This window comes from Prionailurus viverrinus, unplaced genomic scaffold (genome assembly GCF_022837055.1).
Source record: "Prionailurus viverrinus isolate Anna unplaced genomic scaffold, UM_Priviv_1.0 scaffold_51, whole genome shotgun sequence".
NCBI classification, from domain to species: Eukaryota; Metazoa; Chordata; class Mammalia; order Carnivora; family Felidae; genus Prionailurus; species Prionailurus viverrinus.
In genome coordinates, this window is record NW_025927614.1 from 76,463 (window position 1) to 97,331 (window position 20,869).

Below are 20,869 nucleotides of genomic sequence, written 5' to 3' on the forward strand. Positions count from 1 at the left end.
ACATGCGGATCCCGTAGGATCAGGGAGTGTATACAGCAAGCACTCAAGAAGCGCCCGCTCTCTCCAGCAAGGCTTTCGTTCGGGTGCTTGCCGTTCTTGAGCACTGGGCCTGCAGCATCCCCCACGTGGACAGCCTTGGGCCAGCGTCCACAGGCCCCACGGGCGTCGCTGCCGACTGTCCCGAGAAAACCGGGCAGTGCCTTCCTTGCCGAGCGCCGCGTGGCCTCGGACGTGCGCCTCAGGGCGGATCTGGGCCCCGCGTTCGTCACATGACACAGCCCCAGGTTTCAAGCCTTGGAAGGGAGGCCCCCGTTCCCCACGATGCCCCCCGGGGACTCACCTGGCCCTTGGCGAAGCCCTCGAAGCCGTCGTAGATGGCAAACATCTTGTGCCCTTCGGAGATGCCCACGCGCACGGCCGAGCGCACGGCCGCGTTCATCCCGGCAGCGGGGGCGCCCACATTGATGACTGCCACATTGCAGTTGCTCTGCAAGACAGCGGAGGGCTCGCACGCGGGGGACTCACAGCGGGCACGCTGCCCGGGAGCCCAGGACGCCAGGGGCCGCGGGGGACACGGGGGGCCTCACGGGAGCGACCCGCGGCGGCACCCACCTTTGGGATCTGGTCATCTGGCATCTTGATGGCGAGCCGCTTGTAGGTGTTCAGATTGCTCTCGAAGCTCCTGGAAGGAGAGGCCGCCGTCGGGGCCAAGGTCAGGGCGCGAGGGGCTGGGTCGGGGAGGGGCTTGTGCCGAAGCAGACCGTCCGCAGGGGCCTGCGCTGGGCTCTCGGGGCCGGTCACCCCACCTCCCGGGCCCTGGTGCGTCCAGTTACGTAGGAGGCACGTCGTGTCCGTGCCCAAGGAACCAGGCCTCTCACACACTCGTGTTTCTTTCTCAAGATGCCAGCCCCGTGCCACGTCCCGTCCTAACCTCGCCAAGTCCTCGGCAACCCCACCAGCCAGGACACAACACAGACAGCAAACTGCTCCCACCGCTCCCCATCAAGGCCCGCAGGCGGCAGAACGCTGCCCGAGGCCGGGCTCGGCCTGACTTTCTCGGCTGGGAAGGAGCACCACCCTGCAGCACGGCGGAGCACGGCTGAGGAGCGAGGGCCCCAGGAGAGCAGCGCCCTCGGGAGAGTCACCTTCCGCGGAGTCGCACGGCGTCCTTAAATCTCCTCTCGTCCATGGCCTTCTGCACGTCCTGGGTCTTCAAACCAGTCAGGAAAGGAAGAAGGAACACGTCACGACTCCGACACCGGGCCCTTCCCTCCCCGCCCTGCGCTCCGTCCGACCGTCCGGGCCGGCAGCCCGGGGTCAGCGAGGCTGCACCTGCGCCTGCCCGGCTGCGAGGGCCGAGCCCAGGCTGCCGTGATAAAGCAAGGCCGGGGCCACAGACCCTGAGGCCCCAGGGACAGCAGCACAGCCAGGGCGAGCTGGAGTTCGCACACGGCCTTGCGGGCAACCCCCGGTTCGGGAGGGCGGGGCGCCTCCCGGGGAGCACCACTGACACCGCCTCGGCCCTTCCAGCCCGAGGACCTCAGGCAAGTTATTCACGCCTCTGAACTCCATTCCCTCATCTGTTCCCTGAGAAAAATAGCCCAACTTCCAAAATTATCTGGGTTGTAGGAACGTGCGGGACCCCGGGGACAGTGGCTGACAGACACCGGGTGCACACACACACGTGCAGCCAGGGACTCATATACACACGTGCACACACACGCAGCCATCCACACTCACACACACAGGAACACGCACACGCAGTCGTGCCCACTTGCACACACAGAAACGTGCACACACAGCTGTGCATACTTGCACACAGACACGCACACACATGAACACACACGCAGCCGCACACACTTGCACATACAGAAACATGCACAAGCAGCCATGCGCACTTACACAGAAACATGCACACACATGTAGCTGCGCACACTTGCACAGAATCATGCATACACGTACACACACGTAGCCATGCACTTGCAGACACACAGCCATGCACACACAGAAACACACACACATACACACACAGCCGTGCGCACTTGCACACAGAAACATGCACACGCAGTCGTGCCCACTTGCACACCCAGACACATGCACACACAGCTGTGCATACTTGCACACATAGAAACACGCACACACGTGAACACACGCAGCCGCACACACTTGTACGTACAGAAACATGCACAAGCAGCCATGCACACTTACACAGAAACATGCACACATGCACACATGTAGCTGCGCACACTTGCACAGAAACATGCATACACGTACATACACGTAGCCATGCACACTTGCACAGAAACATGCACACATATGCACACACGTAGCCATGCACACTTGCACACACAGCCATGCACACACAGCCCTGCGCACTTGCACACAGAAACATGCACACGCAGCTGTGCCCACTTGCACACCCAGAAATGTGCGCACACAGAAACACGCACACACATGAACACATATGCAGCTGCACACACTTGCACACCCAGAAACGTGCACACACAGCTGTGTATACTTGCACACATAGAAACACGCACACACGTGAACACACACGCAGTCGCATACACTTGCACATACAGAAACATGCACAAGCAGCCACGCACACTTACACAGAAACATGCACACATAGCCACGCACTGGTGCACTAGCAGAAACATGCACACACATGCACACACGCAGCCGCGCACACTTGCACAGAAACATGCATACACGTACACACGTGGCCACGCACACTTGCACACACACAAACATGCACACATACAAACACAGCCATGCACACTTGCACACAGAAACATGCACACGCAGTCGTGCCCACTTGCACACCCAGAGACATGCACACACAGCTGTGCATACTTGCACACATAGAAACACGCACACGTGTGAATACACGCAGCCGCACATACTTGCACATACAGAAACATGCACAAGCAGCCATGCACTTACACAGAAACATGCACACACATGTAGCTGCGCACACTTGCACAGAAACACGCATACATGTACACGCACGTAGCCATGCACACTTGTGCACACACACAGCCATGCACACACAAACACGCACACATACACACACAGCCGTGCGCACTTGCACACAGAAACATGCACACGCAGTCGTGCCCACTTGCACACACATAAACATGCACACACAGCTGTGCATACTTCCACACATAGAAACACGCACACACGTGAACACACACGCAGCCACACACACTTGCACATACAGAAACATGCACAAGCAGCCACGCACACTTACACAGAAACATGCACACACATGCACACACGTAGCTGCGCACACTTGCACAGAAACATGCATACACACACACGTAGCCACTCACACTTGCACACACAGCCATGTACACACAGAAACACACACACACAGCTGTGCGCACTTGCACACAGAAACATGCACACGCAGTCGTGCCCACTTGCACACACAGAAATGTGTGCACACAGAAACGCACACACGTGAACACACACGCAGCCCCACACACTTGCACATACAGAAACATGCACAAGCAGCCATGCACACTTACACAGAAACATGCACACACATGTAGCTGCGCACACTTGCACAGAATCATGCATACACATACACACACGTAGCCATGCACTTGCAGACACACAGCCATGCACACACAGAAACACACACACATACACACACAGCCGTGCGCACTTGCACACAGAAACATGCACACGCAGTCGTGCCCACTTGCACACCCAGACACATGCACACACAGCTGTGCATACTTGCACACATAGAAACACGCACACACGTGAACACACGCAGCCGCACACACTTGTACATACAGAAACATGCACAAGCAGCCATGCACACTTACACAGAAACATGCACACACATGTAGCTGCGCACACTTGCACAGAAACATGCATACACGTACACACACATAGCCATGCACACTTGCATACACACAGCCATGCACACACAGAAACACACACACATACACACACAGCTCTGCGCACTTGCACACAAAAACATGCACACGCAGTCGTGCCCACTTGCACACACAGAAACGTGTGCACACAGAAACACGCACACATGTGAACACACGCAGCTGCACACACTTGCACATACAGAAACATGCACACTTACACAGAAACATGCACACGTAGCCACGCACAGGTGCACAGCCAGAAACATGCACACAATATACACATGTAGCCATGCACAAACACGCAGCTGTGCACACATATACATACATGCACGCACACACTGCCATACACACTTGCACACAAACATGCACACACATACACACACGTAGCCATGCACACTTGCACACACATTTATTCACTCCAAAGCCTTCTGGCAATTACGTTTCTATGGCCACTTGCAACAAGTCCAAGACCGAATTGCTTCATCACCTCTCTGTACAGGTTATAAAGTACAAACGCTTCAGAGCCACCGGAAAGGCCAAATAAAAGGACAGTAACCAACAGGCCTCGGGAAAGACAAGACACTGACAACGTCTGATGCAGCTCGCTGCCACCTCACGTAGTGCCCAATTGCCTCGAAAACCCCAGCCCGCCTTGCTGCGTGCAGGGGCCCCACCCCCGGAGCCCGAAGGAGGCTGGTGCACCCCAGGATGTCACCCCAGCTAGCCATTCCAGCGCCACGTCTCAGATGGGAATGTCCTCGGGGACAGAGGGCAGGGGCGGCTGCCGTCAGAGAGGCTCCGCCCCGTCCACCGCACCCCGTGAAGCCCCCCCCGGATGCCTCACAGACCCGCGTCCCGACACATCTCGTCTTGTCGGCAGAAACGGGTGATGTGCACACGCTCCTTCCCGACAGACGGAGCTCATCTTTGGGGAGGTTCCGCTGCGCGCTGCCTCCGTCCTGGTGTCACCGAGCCCCTGCCTCCCCCACAGGCGGCGGCCGGCGTCCCGGGCGAACTCACCATCTGCACACACTCCACCAGGGGCAGGCGGACGGCCTGGTTCCCGCTCAGCGACACCACGCAGGCCGGGGTCTCTGGGGTGGCCTGGAGAAGGGCGACCACGGCCTCCACCCCCATGCGACTGGCCTGTAAGTGACAATCGCGAAGGTCAAAGGCAAGGTCACAGGTCCAGGCAGCACGTCCACCAGCTCCGGGGAGGCACGACCGTGAGCAGACGCACCCGTGAGCAGACGCACCCGTGAGCAGAGGCCTGGCCCATGTTCAGCCAGACCCAGCGTGCCCCCGTCCCCCCGTCCCCCTGGCATGGGTCCTGATGAGTCCTTACGGTCTGTCCTATCATGTCTAACCCACCGCCAATGGGGAGATTTCGACGAGATTTCGACCCCACTAGGCGGTGGCTGGCGGGGGGCCCTGAAGGGGGCTCGGAGGTGCAAAGAGCACCCAGACCAATACCCACGAGTCTGGACTGGCCTCTGCTGACCCTGGGACCTGCGTCTAGAAACCTGCATGCGTCCCCCTCCCCCTCAGCACCCCGTGTTTGGGGGTCCCCCAGCGTCTGGGTGACGGGGGGCCGAGCGGGTCTCCAGGACGAGCCACGGGCTCTGCAGGCAGGGACGCTCTTCACCGGATGGCCACCGGATGGCTCTGTGAGCGTCGGACTTCCCGGTAACACGTTCCTTCTCGCTCCTGGGGGGAGGCGCCCCACGACGTCTATCCTCACTCACCAAAATCCTGTCAAAGGCTGAAGGAGTCCCGCCTCTCTGCACGTGTCCAAGGATGGTCACCCGCGTGTCGTACCCCAGCTGCGTGACCACAAGCTGTGGGAAACAGAGCGACACAGGACGTCATCTCGTGCTCTGTGCCGGGGCTGGGGACTCAGGAGTCCTTTCCTCGGACCTACGCGGGGGAGACTTCCAGTGTCTAAAGTTCGCTTCCTAGAGGAACGTTTAGGTGAATGGTGAGCTGAGATCAGGGCACATCATTACTAATACCTTCTAGAAATGCAGACGTCTCCCCCCCAGCCACCGTAAGTCTGCACAGCTGTAAATGAAAAGCACAGCGTGGACGCCGTGGTCAGCCACGGGGTCCCCCCAGGGCGGCCCCATGTGGGCGTCGCCAGGCCGGGCTGCCATCCGCACTCACCCCTCTTAACTCCTGTACCAGCAACGGGCCAGGCCAGGTGGCGCCTGGGGTCCGTCCTGCTCTCGTATCCCATGATCAATCTCAACTTTGATTAAGCGGGAAAAGGAAAGTCTTTGATCTTATTGATTACTTCTTGTCGATAATGGCAGATAACTTTCCCAGACAGATCCCCCTGTTCTAATACTCAGCTGCACGGCTGGTCTGGGAAGGAACGAAAGGCAGGACAGAGAAACCAGTTCGCAAAGGCAGCCGATAACGTCCTTTGCCCTGATGGACAGCTTCAACCGGAGGCTGCCTGCCCGTCTGTCTGTCTCCCCCGCGTTCTGTCCAGACATGAGCCATCGCCGGCCTAACGGGAGAGCCGGCCCATCCCTCCCGTCCGGGGTCCTTGTGACAAGCCAGCGCCCTCGGGCGAGCCCTGCTGCAACAAGGCTGCCCTGGAGGCCGGACGCAGCACAGGTGTGAACCCAAGAAGGCAATCTTGTTTGTGAGAACACTGGGGCCCGACCCCTGTCGCTGGCGGGCAGCGGGCGCCCGGAGCCGGGACCCCCTGTCCCTGTCCCTCCCCTGCTGCGTTTCAACTGTCAGGGCGGCTCCCAGGCCTCTGGGGATATTCAGGACAGTACGCGGGAGCCGCGGGAGTCTCCTGCCGTTAAAAGTTATGAGTCATTACCAAAACATTTTTAAACATCAGGAAGAACAAAAAACGTTTTCATGATAATAACACAACGTTCCAAACGCGAACCCCGCCAGCCTTGTTAAAATCCCCCACTTCTAGGCTGGCGCCTGAGAATTACGAAACCAGACACACTCACCTCCTTGATTTGCTCAGAGGTAATGGGTTTATTTTGGGTGTCGATGGCACCTTCCGCCACAATGATGATATTCAGTCTTTTCTTCCGGGCACGGTTCTAGGAAACAGGACACCGAAATCGTTTTTAACAAGAGACAAACCCAGGGCCCTTTGCCCCAAATGCACTGGCCTCTTTCCAGGTAGAGATCTTCACCCAAGTTTGCACACGGGTCACCGACTACCGCGGGCTGGTGAAGGCGCTCTGGGTGAGGGGGGTCGGGGTTGGGGGAGGCTGGTCATCCCGGACACAGGCCAGCATCCAGGTGACTCCAGGCTGGGGACCACGCTCGTTTGCCATCTGGTCCCAGAAGGCGGTGAGCTCAGCCATCGGCCCCAGCAACACGTCTATACCGCAAACCAGGCTTATGATCTCCTCCTGAAGCCAGAGCCTCCCACCCACTCACTGTGAACCTGGCAGGGAATTCCTGCCCCTGCAAAGGGAGCACGGAGCCCCAGGCCTGGGCGGGCAGGGGGAGCACAGAGCCCCAGTCTTGTGCAGGGGTGGGGGGAGGGGAGCACGGCGCCCCAGGCCCATGCAGAAGGCGGGGGGGGGGGGGGGTCGCACAGAGAGCACGCACGTGGGGAAGCCACACCTGTGCAGGACCGGCCAGCCTGGCACTGAGCCCACACTTGCTGTCCCCGCAGCCCCCTGGGGGGGGAGGGGGGTGACACCCAGCGATGTGCTGAAACCACGGTCAGCAAGGACATTGTCTACCGAGTCCCAAGTTAAAGACCCTCCCGGGGAGGCCGGGAGACGTCACACAGGTGGGCAGTCCCTCGGGGGGGGGGGGGTGTCACAAGGACACAGGCTGTTTGCTGCGGGGTGGTTTTCTCCTCTACTAGACAGATACTAAGCTGCTCTACTTGGAGGAACTCAGACGTGCGAAGATGTGGTCGCAAGTGATTACGACGTGTCCACGAATACGGGATTGGCCACGTGGCCACACGCCACCCACACTCACGTGGGGAGGGAGGCCCCGAGCCCCGAACAGGGCACGGCAGGAGCCCTGGCTCCCCACTGGGACCCGTGCACCCACGAATCCCCCCGGGTCACTAGGAGCTGAAGCATCTCCCCGAGGCACAGCGGAGGAACCTGGGGCCGGGGCCCGAGCCCGGGTCTTGCCTTGGGGCGGCCTTTCCGATTTCAAACCCAAGTAGCCAGAATCTGGCGGACGCTGTGAGGTGTGCTTCCTGGGCCCGTTTATCGGGCGGGACATTTGGGGAAATGCTCCCAGCGCCACGTTCACGCCCGATAAAAATTCCTTGCGGATCGAATGATCAGCGTTTCGCCCTCAGTCTGCCGACACCTAACGCGGGGACCCCACCACGTTCTTGTCCTCATCCCAGCTCGCAGTGCCGTTTACAAAGTCTGAAACCCAAGGACGTTTGCAGAGAAGACCACACGGTTACGGAAACGACGGGCAAAGCTAAACACGAGCGCCCACCCCCCAGGTAACAGCCTCACTGCTGCTGCCCCTCTGGCCCGCTGTGCGCGGCCCCAGAGCAGGCCCGCGTCTCCTCGTCCCGAAGGCCAGAACGTGGCCCGAGATGGCGTGGTCCTGGGCCAGGCCCGGGGCAGGGGGACTGGTGGCGGGCAGGGACGGGTATGGCCCCCAGCGGGGGGGGAGGGGGGGGCGCGGTGAGTGACGCAGAAGCACTGTGCTTCTCACGCAGCCAGCCACGTGTGGCCCCACGCCAACGGGCCGGTGGGGGTGCCTCCCACGTCCCCGGGTCAGAGGCGAGAAACACCGAGCGTGTCTAATACGTCACCGGTAACGCGCATACCCGGGACGTCGGTGGCTTCACCGGTCCCCTCCCTAAGCTTCATCTTCCTACATGCGGGGCTCTTCCTGGCAAGGGCGCGGCGTCCATCAGGAGTTTCTTACGCTGTTTTTAGGTCAGAGCGTCCTCTGTCTGTTGCCCACAGTCCTTTCTCGGAACCCGTCACGTTGAAGGTGACGGCAATGTCTTACCGCACACGTGTCCCCGGTGCACCCTCAGCCCAAGTGTCTGCTAAGTATGACCGTCAGTGGCCTACGCCACACGCTTAAAGACATCCCCGCAGGGCAGCGGTGACACGGCAGGGAAATTCACCAGGCACGGGGACTCTGTCCTGAGAGCTGACCTCATGTGCCTCCCGGGGCTAATAACGCACGGCGGGAGCCACAGACGACAGACACGAGGACGGGAAAAGCCTGGTTCTGGGCGACCGGTAAAGGATCCAACCGGAGGCACGCCCAGAGGGGCGGGGGCCACGAGGGGGAGCTGGGGGGCTGTGACCTGGGCCGCATGGCGTGTGCGGAAACGGCGGTCAGAGCGCGGGTCTGTTCACGCTGGTAAGCGCAGGAGGAACAGGAAGCGGATTTGCTCCCCAGGTTCGACTCCTTTTACGGCCACGGCCTCTACGACCTCGAGCACCAGCGGCCGCCGTGCAGGGAGAACAGCGTTCTGGGCGTTTCTCTCCCGCACTCTGCATCGCTGGGGAGCAGACGGAGCCACGAGGAGCCAGCAGACCCGACGCCCTGAGCTCAACCTCGCTTCAGAGCCCCACACTTCCCACGTGTCTCCAAGTCCGTCCCCGCCGGAAATCCCACAGCTGTCACCCGTCACGGTTAGAGCGGTGTGACCGGAGCCGCTGCGAGGCACGGGAAACAGGACGCGCGTTACCTCCGAGAGCTTGACGCACATGTTCTCCTGCCAGCCTTCTTCCGGGGGAGATTCTGGAAGGAACACCCAGTCTGCCCCGCAGGCCAGGGCGCTCACCAGGGCTAGGTACCTATTTGGAAAGGGCGGTGGCTTCGTAAGGCAGCGGCGGGCTCCCGCGTGGACCGGCCAAGGGGCCAGGCCGAGGGTCCCGGCCACGCAGACGGCACCCGCACATACGTACCCGCAGTGTCTCCCCATGACCTCAAGCACAAAGGTCCTCTGGTGGCTGCAAAAGAGACAAGGAAACATCGACTTGCCACCCCTGGGAACAGCATGAAAAGCACAGAGAGAGGCCCTGCGACAGCCAAGTTAGAAGCAAAGCCTGCTTCCTGCCGATGGCAGTGCCTAAGTTCAGAGAGCGCCCACTTTCTACAAGATGCTACACCGCAGCCCAGAACGCCCACCAGGGGCCTCCCGGGGTCGGGACTGAGGTCCACACCGCAGCCCAGAACGCCCACCAGGGGCCTCCCGGGGTCGGGACTGAGGTCCACACCGCAGCCCAGAACGCCCACCAGGGTTGGGACTGAGGTCTACACCGCAGCACAGAACGCCCATCTCGGATCCTCCCAGGGTCGGGACTGAGGCCCACACTGCAGCCCAGAACGCCCATCTGGGGACCTCCCGGGGTCGGGACTGAGGTCTACACTGCAGCCCAGAATGCCCATTGGGGGACCTCCCGGCGTCGGGACTGAGGTCCACACCGCAGCCCAGAACGCCCACCAGGGGACCTCCCGGGGTCGGGACTGAGGTCTACACTGCAGCACGGAATACCCATCTGGGGACCTCCCGGGGTCGGGACTGAGGTCCACACCGCAGCCCAGAACGCCCACCAGGGGCCTCCCGGGGTCGGGACTGAGGTCCACACTGCAGCACGGAACACCCATCTGGGGACCGCCCGGGGTCGGGACTGAGGTCTACACTGCAGCACGGAACACCCATCTGGGGACCGCCCGGGGTCGGGACTGAGGTCTACACTGCAGCCAAAAACGCCCACCAGGGGCCTCCCGGGGTCGGGACTGAGGTCCACACCACAGCACAGAACGCCCATCTGGGGACCGCCCGGGGTCGGGACTGAGGTCTACACTGCAGCACGGAACACCCATCTGGGGACCGCCCGGGGTCGGGACTGAGGTCCACACCGCAGCCCAGAACGCCCATCTGGGGACCTCCCGGGGTCGGGACTGAGGTCTACACTGCAGCCAAAAACGCCCACCAGGGGACTGCCCGGGGTCGGGACTGAGGTCCACACCACAGCACAGAACGCCCACCAGGGTTGGGACTGAGGTCTACACCGCAGCACAGAACGCCCACCATGGGACCTCCCGGGGTCGGGACTGAGGTCTACACTGCAGCACGGAATACCCATCTGGGGACCTCCCGGGGTCGGGACTGAGGTCTACACTGCAGCACGGAACACCCATCTGGGGACCGCCCGGGGTCGGGACTGAGGTCCACACCGCAGCCCAGAACGCCCATCTGGGGACCTCCCGGGGTCGGGACTGAGGTCCACACCACAGCACAGAACGCCCACCAGGGTTGGGACTGAGGTCTACACCGCAGCACAGAACGCCCATCTCGGATCCTCCCAGGGTCGGGACTGAGGCCCACACTGCAGCCCAGAACGCCCATCTGGGGACCTCCCGGGGTCGGGACTGAGGTCTACACTGCATCCCAGAATGCCCATCTGGGGACCTCCCGGGGTCGGGACTGAGGTCCACACCGCAGCCCAGAACGCCCACCAGGGGACCTCCCAGGGTCGGGACTGAGGTCTACACCGCAGCCCAGAACGCCCACCAGGGGCCTCCCGGGGTCGGGACTGAGGTCTACACTGCAGCACGGAATACCCATCTGGGGACCTCCCGGGGTCGGGACTGAGGTCTACACTGCAGCACGGAACACCCACCAGGGGACCGCCCGGGGTCGGGACTGAGGTCCACACCGCAGCCCAGAACGCCCATCTGGGGACCTCCCAGGGTCGGGACTGAGGTCCACACCACAGCACAGAACGCCCACCAGGGGACCTCCCGGGGTCGGGACTGAGGTCTACACCACAGCACAGAACGCCCACCAGGGTTGGGACTGAGGTCTATACCGCAGCACAGAACGCCCACCATGGGACCTCCCGGGGTCAGGACTGAGGTCCACACCGCAGCACAGAACGCCCACCAGGGGACCGCCCAGGGTCGGGACTGAGGTCCACACCGCAGCCCAGAACGCCCATCTGGGGACCGCCCGGGGTCGGGACTGAGGTCCACACCGCAGCCCAGAACGCCCATCTGGGGACCTCCCGGGGTCGGGACTGAGGTCTACACCGCAGCACAGAACGCCCATCTCGGATCCTCCCAGGGTCGGGACTGAGGCCCACACTGCAGCCCAGAACGCCCATCTGGGGACCTCCCGGGGTCGGGACTGAGGTCTACACTGCAGCCCAGAATGCCCATCTGGGGACCTCCCGGGGTCAGGACTGAGGTCCACACCGCAGCCCAGAACGCCCACCAGGGGACCTCCCGGGGTCGGGACTGAGGTCCACACCGCAGCACAGAACGCCCACCAGGGGACCGCCCAGGGTCGGGACTGAGGTCCACACCGCAGCCCAGAACGCCCATCTGGGGACCGCCCGGGGTCGGGACTGAGGTCCACACCGCAGCCCAGAACGCCCATCTGGGGACCTCCCGGGGTCGGGACTGAGGTCTACACCGCAGCACAGAACGCCCATCTCGGATCCTCCCAGGGTCGGGACTGAGGCCCACACTGCAGCCCAGAACGCCCATCTGGGGACCTCCCGGGGTCGGGACTGAGGTCTACACTGCAGCCCAGAATGCCCATCTGGGGACCTCCCGGGGTCAGGACTGAGGTCCACACCGCAGCCCAGAACGCCCACCAGGGGACCTCCCGGGGTCGGGACTGAGGTCTACACCGCAGCACAGAACGCCCACCAGGGTTGGGACTGAGGTCTATACCGCAGCACAGAACGCCCACCATGGGACCTCCCGGGGTCAGGACTGAGGTCCACACCGCAGCACAGAATGCCCACCAGGGGACGTCCCAGGGTCGGGACTGAGGTCCACACCACAGCACAGAACGCCCACCAGGGTTGGGACTGAGGTCTACACCGCAGCACAGAACGCCCATCTCGGATCCTCCCAGGGTCGGGACTGAGGCCCACACTGCAGCCCAGAACGCCCATCTGGGGACCTCCCGGGGTCAGGACTGAGGTCTACACTGCAGCCCAGAATGCCCATTGGGGGACCTCCCGGCGTCGGGACTGAGGTCCACACCGCAGCCCAGAACGCCCACCAGGGGACCTCCCAGGGTCGGGACTGACGTCCACACCGCAGCCCAGAATGCCCACCAGGGGACCGCCCAGGGTCGGGACTGAGGTCCACACCGCAGCCCAGAACGCCCATCTGGGGACCTCCCGGGGTCGGGACTGAGGTCCACACCACAGCACAGAACGCCCACCAGGGTTGGGCCTGAGGTCTACACCGCAGCACAGAACGCCCATCTCGGATCCTCCCAGGGTCGGGACTGAGGCCCACACTGCAGCCCAGAACGCCCATCTGGGGACCTCCCGGGGTCGGGACTGAGGTCTACACTGCAGCCCAGAATGCCCATCTGGGGACCTCCCGGGGTCGGGACTGAGGTCCACACCGCAGCCCAGAACGCCCACCAGGGGACCTCCCAGGGTCGGGACTGAGGTCTACACCGCAGCCCAGAACGCCCACCAGGGGACCTCCCGGGGTCGGGACTGAGGTCTACACCGCAGCACAGAACGCCCACCAGGGTTGGGACTGAGGTCTATACCGCAGCACAGAACGCCCACCATGGGACCTCCCGGGGTCAGGACTGAGGTCCACACCGCAGCACAGAATGCCCACCAGGGGACGTCCCGGGGTCGGGACTGAGGTCCACACCACAGCACAGAATGCCCACCAGGGGACCTCCCGGGGCTGGCAGGGACATCTGCACCGCGGCCCGTCCCAGCCGAGCGCCCGCTCCCCGGCTCACCTCTGGGCGGTGGTCATGATGGCGTCCACGACCTCGATAATCCTGTGCAAGGCGGAGTCGGTGCCGATGGTCATGTCAGTGCCGCAGAAGTCGTTGTCGATGGAGCCAACCATGCCCACGACGTTGAGGTAGGCATGCTTCTGCACCTCCTCCCTGTCGATGTCGCCTGCGTGGGACACAGACCGCAGGCCCTGAACACGGGCCGCCGCCGACCCCGCAGGCACTCGGCCAGCGAGAAGCGGGGCGTCCCGGGGAGACAAAGCCGCCACTCCGCCCCGGCTTCCCACGTGTCGTTGTGTTTTCTGAACAAGCTCAGTCTGCACGCTGAGGGCACGGCAGCCAGCCTGCGGCCAGGAGATGTCACCAGCCGGGCACAGGGGCTCAGCACAGAAAGGGAAGGGGGAGCACGCCGCGTCTGGCTTTAGTAAAACCCGACCTCTCTCTGTCGGCGGCTTCGGGCACGCGTCCCTCTGTGTGAGGGGGTGTCACTCGCAGAGACCCGGGAGCTTAGGGACGCTGCGTGTGCTCCCGTGGATTTCTCACCGACGTGGGGGGCAGTGGTGGGGACCTGCTTCCGGGTCTCGGGAGAGAGCTGCCGAGGGGGGCGCGGGCAGGGACTCGGCAGTGACTCCCCTGTGCCGCCACAGAGCCTGCTGTGGGCCCGAGTGCAGCGGGCGGCAGGTGCCGCGGGACCTGACGGCCGCCCTCCCATCCATGGACAGACGGCGCAGACTTGGGGCCCCTGCTCCTGCCAGCTTCCCACCCGTCAGAAGGGGCTGTCCCTTGAGGCCATGAGCTGCCGCGGGCCGTGTCGGATGCCAAGCCTCACCTCCGCATCAGCACCCTTCCAAGGTACGGGCCGCGGAACACAGAAGGTCCTCCGCTACAAGTCACCTCAAGTCTTGCAACAAGGCAGACACCGGGGGGTCCCCGGCAGAGCCAGACGCACGGGGCGGTGGACACCCGCACCCTCACCTCCAAACGCCCCGCGACCATCAGCTGGGCGGACGCGTGAGTTCGGAGCGCTCCAAGGGAACGGCAAATGAACGGAGGGAACAGAAAACCCCCCGGGGGACAGGCGGGCGCACAGACGTACCATTTTCGGCCAGCTCTTTGAGCAGCCCGCTCCACTCCTTCCGGAAGATGTTGGCCCCGGTGAGACTTCCGTCGCCGCCGATCACACACAGGTTGGTGATGCCCCGCTGAACCAGGTTCCCAGCGGCTTTCAGCCGACCCTCCCGGGTGCGGAAGGCCTTGCAGCGAGCGCTGCCTATGATGGTGCCTCCCTGGAAAGAAACCAGACCGTGTGTCCGTGCCTTCTCTCCGCAGGAGCTGACACGGGCGTTACCAGCGCATCAGTGGACACACAGAGAACACAGGAGCCCGCAAGATAACCCAGCCGTCCCCAGTCCCCGGGCCCGGGCTGAAGCTGTGCTGACCGCTCGGAGCCTGGAGCCTGTTTCCGATTCTGTGTCTCCCTCTCTCTACCCCTCCCCTGTTCATGCTCTGTCTCTCTCTGTCCCAAAAATAAATAAAAACGTTGAAAAAAAAATTAAAAAAAAAATAAAACAGAGGGGCGCCTGGGTGGCGCAGTCGGTTGAGCGTCCGACTTCAGCCAGGTCACGATCTCGCGGTCCGTGAGTCCGAGCCCCGCGTCGGGCTCTGGGCTGATGGCTCGGAGCCTGGAGCCTGCTTCTGTTTTGTGTCTCCCTCTCTGTCTGCCCCTCCCCCATTCACGCTCTGTCTCTCTCTGCCTTTCAAAAATGAATAAATGTTAAACAAAAGAAAATTTTTAAAAAATCTAGGGGCGCCTGGGAGGCGCAGTCGGTTAGGCGTCCGACTTCAGCCAGGTCACGATCTCGCGGTCCGGGAGTTCGAGCCCCGCGTCGGGCTCTGGGCTGATGGCTCGGAGCCTGGAGCCTGTTTCCGATTCTGTGTCTCCCCCTCTCTCTGCCCCTCCCCTGTTCATGCTCTGTCTCTCTCTGTCCCAAAAATTAAAAAAAAAAAAAAAAACGTTGGGAAAAAAAAAAAATAAATAAAACAGAAACAAACCCGAAATCCACGACAAGGCCCACAAGTGAACCCCAGCTGTCACGCGTGAGTCTCCAGTGCGAGAATAATCCTCTGCTGGCACGATGCAAAGCGTGTTGAAAAGTTTAATTAAGCCACCGGTTGAGGATGTGTCCCTACCACAGAAGTGGACGAGGACGGTAACGCCGGCCAGCACGCCGACGCGCCTCCAGCATCACCGGAGCCGAAGGACCAAAGGTTTCCAGCTACCAGAGTGACTTGCTTTGGAGGCACAGAGAGTATGGGGAGTGAGCACGTACCACTTGCAGAATGCTGGAGACGCTTTCCCAGTTGGCTTCCACGATGTTACTGCCGCCATCAACCATGCCTTGGTAACCCTGCGGAAAGAGGGTGGACATCCTTGTAAAAAAAAAAAAAAAAAACCACACTGGGTTAAACTCTACTGAGACGTCAGATCCACCTGTACGTCCTGTGAAAAAGTGCGAGGAGGAAGGACTCTGAGCCCCTAGGACCCCAGCGGCTCCGAGCAGGGCGCCACCCGTGCTGCTTCTAGGCGGCAAACGTGCACAGAAGCTTCCTCAGTCTAACCCCCAACAAATGGGAACTTCTTGCCAGACTCGTCCGGGGCACTACGGGGACTAAGCCAGTTTGCCTGTCACCTGACAGGTCCACGCAGGCTGAAAGGGGAGATACTTCCCCCAACGCTGATCGCAATGTGACAAACTCACGTGCAAACAGTGGTGTCAATCGCTGCGCGTGCAGGAAAGCATTCCTGTCTGGGCCTCAGTTTGCCCGGGCCGCTATCCGTGCCGCTCTCGACACACACGCCGTACCGTGCTCGGCTTCTGAAAAGCGCGGCTGAGGATCACCGCAGCCATCGGTCGGCCTCACCCTGTGCTTAGCTGCGTCTGACTCGCCGGAGGGGGCGGTGAGCCAGCGGGGGTCAAGGCGCCCGAGGACCAGGACCTTCCGGCTCTAAGGGCATCTCGCTTTTCCCCAGAGACCGCACGAGATCGAGGAAGACAGACACACCCGTTTGCATCTTTACCGCCCGGACTCTCTCTCCCCAGGACATTTAACCTTAAAAAGGAACAGGCACTAACCACTTTGAAAGTTGATCATAATAGATTGTTTCGGTGGATTCGTATCTCCTACCCTCGTGGAGGTCAAGAGGAAAGAAAAAAGTAAGGATTTTTTCAAAATGAAATGGCCCACGAGTAGGGACCGTGTGTGAAAGTTAATCAACAGGACAGGAGCCTTTACGGGCAATCACTGCGTGAACCTGTGCTTACCCGTCAAAAATATGTTCCCATATGATGTAACGTACCGTGTTAATACACTGTATCGTAATAATATATGATACACATTAACATATTATATCGTATACCATGACATACGATACATTACTGTTATCTTTACATCCTGAAACATCGTATTATAGAACTTATTATATCTGTGTTATATAGCGAGAATACATTCATGATGTATGTCTATAAATTATACAGAATGGGCCTGCCTTCAACCTCTCTTTGTTCTGTTTCACTCCAGACCACCTCTCTCCTGTTTGTCACACACATGACACCAGGCTATCAACACACACCTGTGTCTGTGTATATATTTTTATAGGCTATATAGATACACATCATACGTAACACGTAACATGTTGTGTACAATATACAACCATATACGTTTACAAAATAGCAATATAATTACAATCGTAAACATAGCAAATACATACTTTATATGTTACACAGAACATAGGTTGCATACAATGTATTATAGTCACATAATGTTTCACACCGTATAGTATGCAAACATCTAAATACACATACACCCATGCACGTGTCACAGTCTGGTGTTCTGTGTGACAAACAGCAGAGGGACAAATGGAATGGACTAAAGTGGGGCAGGGGAGCCGTGAGCAGATTCGCCTTGGAGCTGGCGGGCCTCCCCACGCCTCCTGTACTGAGGACGTGACCCCCGGGCTCAGGCTCCCCACAGCCCCCCAGAACAGGCCGTCTTCGTGGGGCAGCGACAAAGCCTACCGGGTGTGCGTTTTTAGCCCTGTCCATATAACGTATGGGGCCGCCGAGGATGTCTGTGGAGGGTGACGTGGGCCAGGCCCGGCCCCTGGAAGGGGGGCTCCCGAGAGGTGTGAGTTGTGCTGTGCCCGCTGTGAGTCACCAACCACACACGCTGCCCCGGGACCAATGCAAAGGCAGGCCCTCCCTGCTTCTAAGGGACTCCCAGGGACAGTGAGCAGCGTGTTACAAACAGGTAGAGAGACGGGTAGCCAGACAGTAGACAGACGACAGACAGACAGACAGAGAGCAGGGAGAGGACGCAGAGGGAGGGAGCCTCCGGCGTCAGGACTGCCTGTCACCAAGCCCTGCCAACTAACTCCCCAGTTTCTGCTAAGAACTACCCCCCCCACCAACACCCTGTCACTCTGCACGCACCACACGCCATGCCATTCCTCAGATACGGGAACAGCACTCAACGTCTGTGGCGGTGCCGGCTTTCCGAGCTCCGTTCTCTGAAGCCTGGGATGCAGGGACACAGCACGTGTCACAGGACACAGGCCTGCGCTGAACTGGACCCAGCGCACAGCACGATGCTTCAGCCCCAAACCCGCGCGGGCCGACGACCAGAGAAAACATCTTCAACGAGGCCAGAACGGCAGGTGCAAACCAGGGCCATCCCGTGCACGGCAGGGTGACACGCGCTAACTCCTCGACAACACCCAGAAAGCCAACACGCCGCTCCCCCGCTCCGACGGCCGCCAGAGTAATTCCGGCACCCTCCGTCCTGAGGTCACCAAGGACACCCAGGGGAAGGGGCCGCCCCGGGCGCCCCAGTGCTGGCGAGGACGCGGAGGCCGGGGCAGTGTCCCCAGCTTGTCGAGGGCTGTCTCCGCTGCACCTGGCTGGCGGCACGGACCCCTGGACAGTTCGGGCAACTCGTGTTGCCCGCAAGGCATTCCACAGCTTCTGCCCGCAGGCGCCTGTGTGGGGAATGCAAATTTCCCTCTGCCTGTATTGTCACCGCTCAGCCTTGAACACTGACTCAACAAAAACATTTCCGAATCCCTTTGCTCCTGGAGTAGGAACGTGGGAAATCCTCCTAGAAAACATGACACACATTTGGAAAGGCAGAATATCCTCCCTAGACGGTTTATTTCGCGCGGCGCGGCTGTCTACGGGAAAGGAAGCACCCGTGGGCTGGGCCGGAGGAAGTGACTGGCAGGGGCCGGGGGCTCGGGCACATCTGACCGCAGTTTTAAGCCGTCCTTCGCTTCCCAGGAAGACGTGACTAAACCAAGAAGGCCGGTTTTACACAAACGTACCATAATTTACAAGCTCGGACGAGCTGTTTTCTACTGGAGCCTCGTTCGAGGTTTGAATGCCTATTCCAATACAGCCAAGAGCCCAAAATATGTTCTGCCACCCTCTTTGGAGTCTGACTTCAGAGCGAGTTCCATGACTCACACGGGAGTAAAGGCACGCAAAAGCCGGAAGAACCGCACTGAGTTTCTACCCCAGAGTAACGCTCCCCGCCTGGCTGGCCCTCGTTTGCACGGTGTTGGGCCAGAGAGAGACCCTTCGCGGCCGCACCAAGTGTGACGACCTGTGGAGGCTTCGAGCGGCACCTCTTGGTGACGTCCCCAAACGTGCCCCAGACTCTGAAGTCAGTTTGACCCCCTTGGAACTGTCCTGAGCAATGTCCAGGGAGGCCTGGGGGCCCAGTCTGTCCCCAGGACCCCGTGCTGCCTTCAGAGGTCACTCTGACCTGCATTTTTAGGCACCTGTTAAATCGGCTCTGAGAAGAGTCGGAACCCGTCCACGGTGGGTGGCTTCCTCCCACAAGAGACCTCATACTGCGTAAGTTTTTTTAATTAAAGGCCCAGAAGGAAACCGGAGTCCCGTGCTATGGGAAAGACGCCTTGTGATTTAGAAGGCTCATGTTGGAGGCGTCCACCCTTCTCCTCAGCCGGACGATCCTCCCTCCGGATCCCGTTTCTGGCATTTTTCGCCCAGCATCTCGCCGTCTGAGTGGCACACGTTCCAGCTGCCAGCGGGGACGCTGTAGCCAAGATCGCGACCACGAAGCGTCTTCTAGATGTGACCACTGACACCAGAGACCTCTCCCGGGCTTCTGCTGCTTTGCGTAGATACGTGTCTTGGCTTCCCCCTTTAGTCCTTCACAAACGAGAGCACGTCACCGGCAGGACTTAACGGCAAGCACACGAGAGGTGCGCTCTCGACCGCTGGAGGCTTTGGAGTCAGGAAATGCCATCCTGCTAAACCAGGTGGGCGTGAGACAGCGGCGGGCACGGGTCCTCCACGGTGGTGCCCTCGAAGCCCAGGAACGTCGGCTGTTTTGTTACAGGAGATTCTGGGCGGACCCCCCGGTGACACAGCAGGCCCTCCCAGACCCAGCGCCCAGTTCACCGCACCCCCCCCCAACCCCAGGGCTCTTTGGGGCCCGCATGCTCCAGCCTAGTGGGCCTGAGAGCGCTCAGGGCTCCGGGATCTCGGGGACAATGCCCCAGAGCCGCCTCTGCACGTGTCCCGCCGAGCTGCGGTCAGACTCTCGAATTCTACAATTGGTTAGAACAGGACGGGCCCCGGCGGAGCCCCGCACGGCGTGCCTGTGGAGACCGGCCAGTCCACCAGCGTGCTGCGCTAGCCCCCTGGCGTTATCGGATGTCTCCACGCCAAAGCGGATAACACAGAGTCCCAGGCCGGTCACAAAACCCATGGCCACAGCGGGTCACGGCAAATCAGCATGACACGGCCCCGCGGTGATAACACAGGGCGGGGCAAACACCCAGAAGGAGATTATATTTCCGAGATTAAAACACTAAACTGGGAACCAGGGCAAGGCCGTGTCAAGAAGGACCAGCGTGTGGACGGTCCGAGGACGGGTCGCGGAGTGGGCCCTCAGCGGGAGAGACGCTCAGCCCTATGCCCGTTACCTCCGTCATCCGGCTGCGTGCGGCCACAGGACCTTTGTGAACCCAGTAATCGTGCGGACGGGCCTGCTGGAGCCCGGCAGCCGACCCCGCAAGTCAGCTGCAAGGGACACACACTTGACTGCTCGTTCGGGCCATCCTACTGTTTTTAGACAGGTGCTTTGTGGGTTAGTAGTTCTGACTCTAAGGAAGTTAAAATGTAGAAACAGTTAAGTGTCAAACCTGCAGGAGAAGAGA

General features: G+C 60.7%; 1 protein-coding gene across 2 annotated transcripts in view; it reads right to left on the reverse strand.

Annotated features, from left to right (window-relative positions):
- Positions 1–20,869, reverse strand: part of PFKP (phosphofructokinase, platelet) — a 55,344-nt gene that overhangs the window by 17,199 nt on the left and 17,276 nt on the right. For both annotated transcript variants that reach the window (XM_047848070.1, XM_047848069.1), the window contains exons 3-13: positions 15,957–16,034; positions 14,723–14,912; positions 13,627–13,792; positions 9,800–9,844; positions 9,580–9,688; positions 6,875–6,970; positions 5,642–5,734; positions 4,917–5,042; positions 1,146–1,210; positions 613–682; positions 341–487 (exon numbers count right to left, since the gene is read on the reverse strand). In XM_047848070.1, coding sequence (XP_047704026.1) covers positions 341–487; positions 613–682; positions 1,146–1,210; positions 4,917–5,042; positions 5,642–5,734; positions 6,875–6,970; positions 9,580–9,688; positions 9,800–9,844; positions 13,627–13,792; positions 14,723–14,912; positions 15,957–16,034 — 1,185 coding nt within the window. The remainder of the gene's footprint in view (positions 1–340; positions 488–612; positions 683–1,145; positions 1,211–4,916; positions 5,043–5,641; positions 5,735–6,874; positions 6,971–9,579; positions 9,689–9,799; positions 9,845–13,626; positions 13,793–14,722; positions 14,913–15,956; positions 16,035–20,869) is intronic.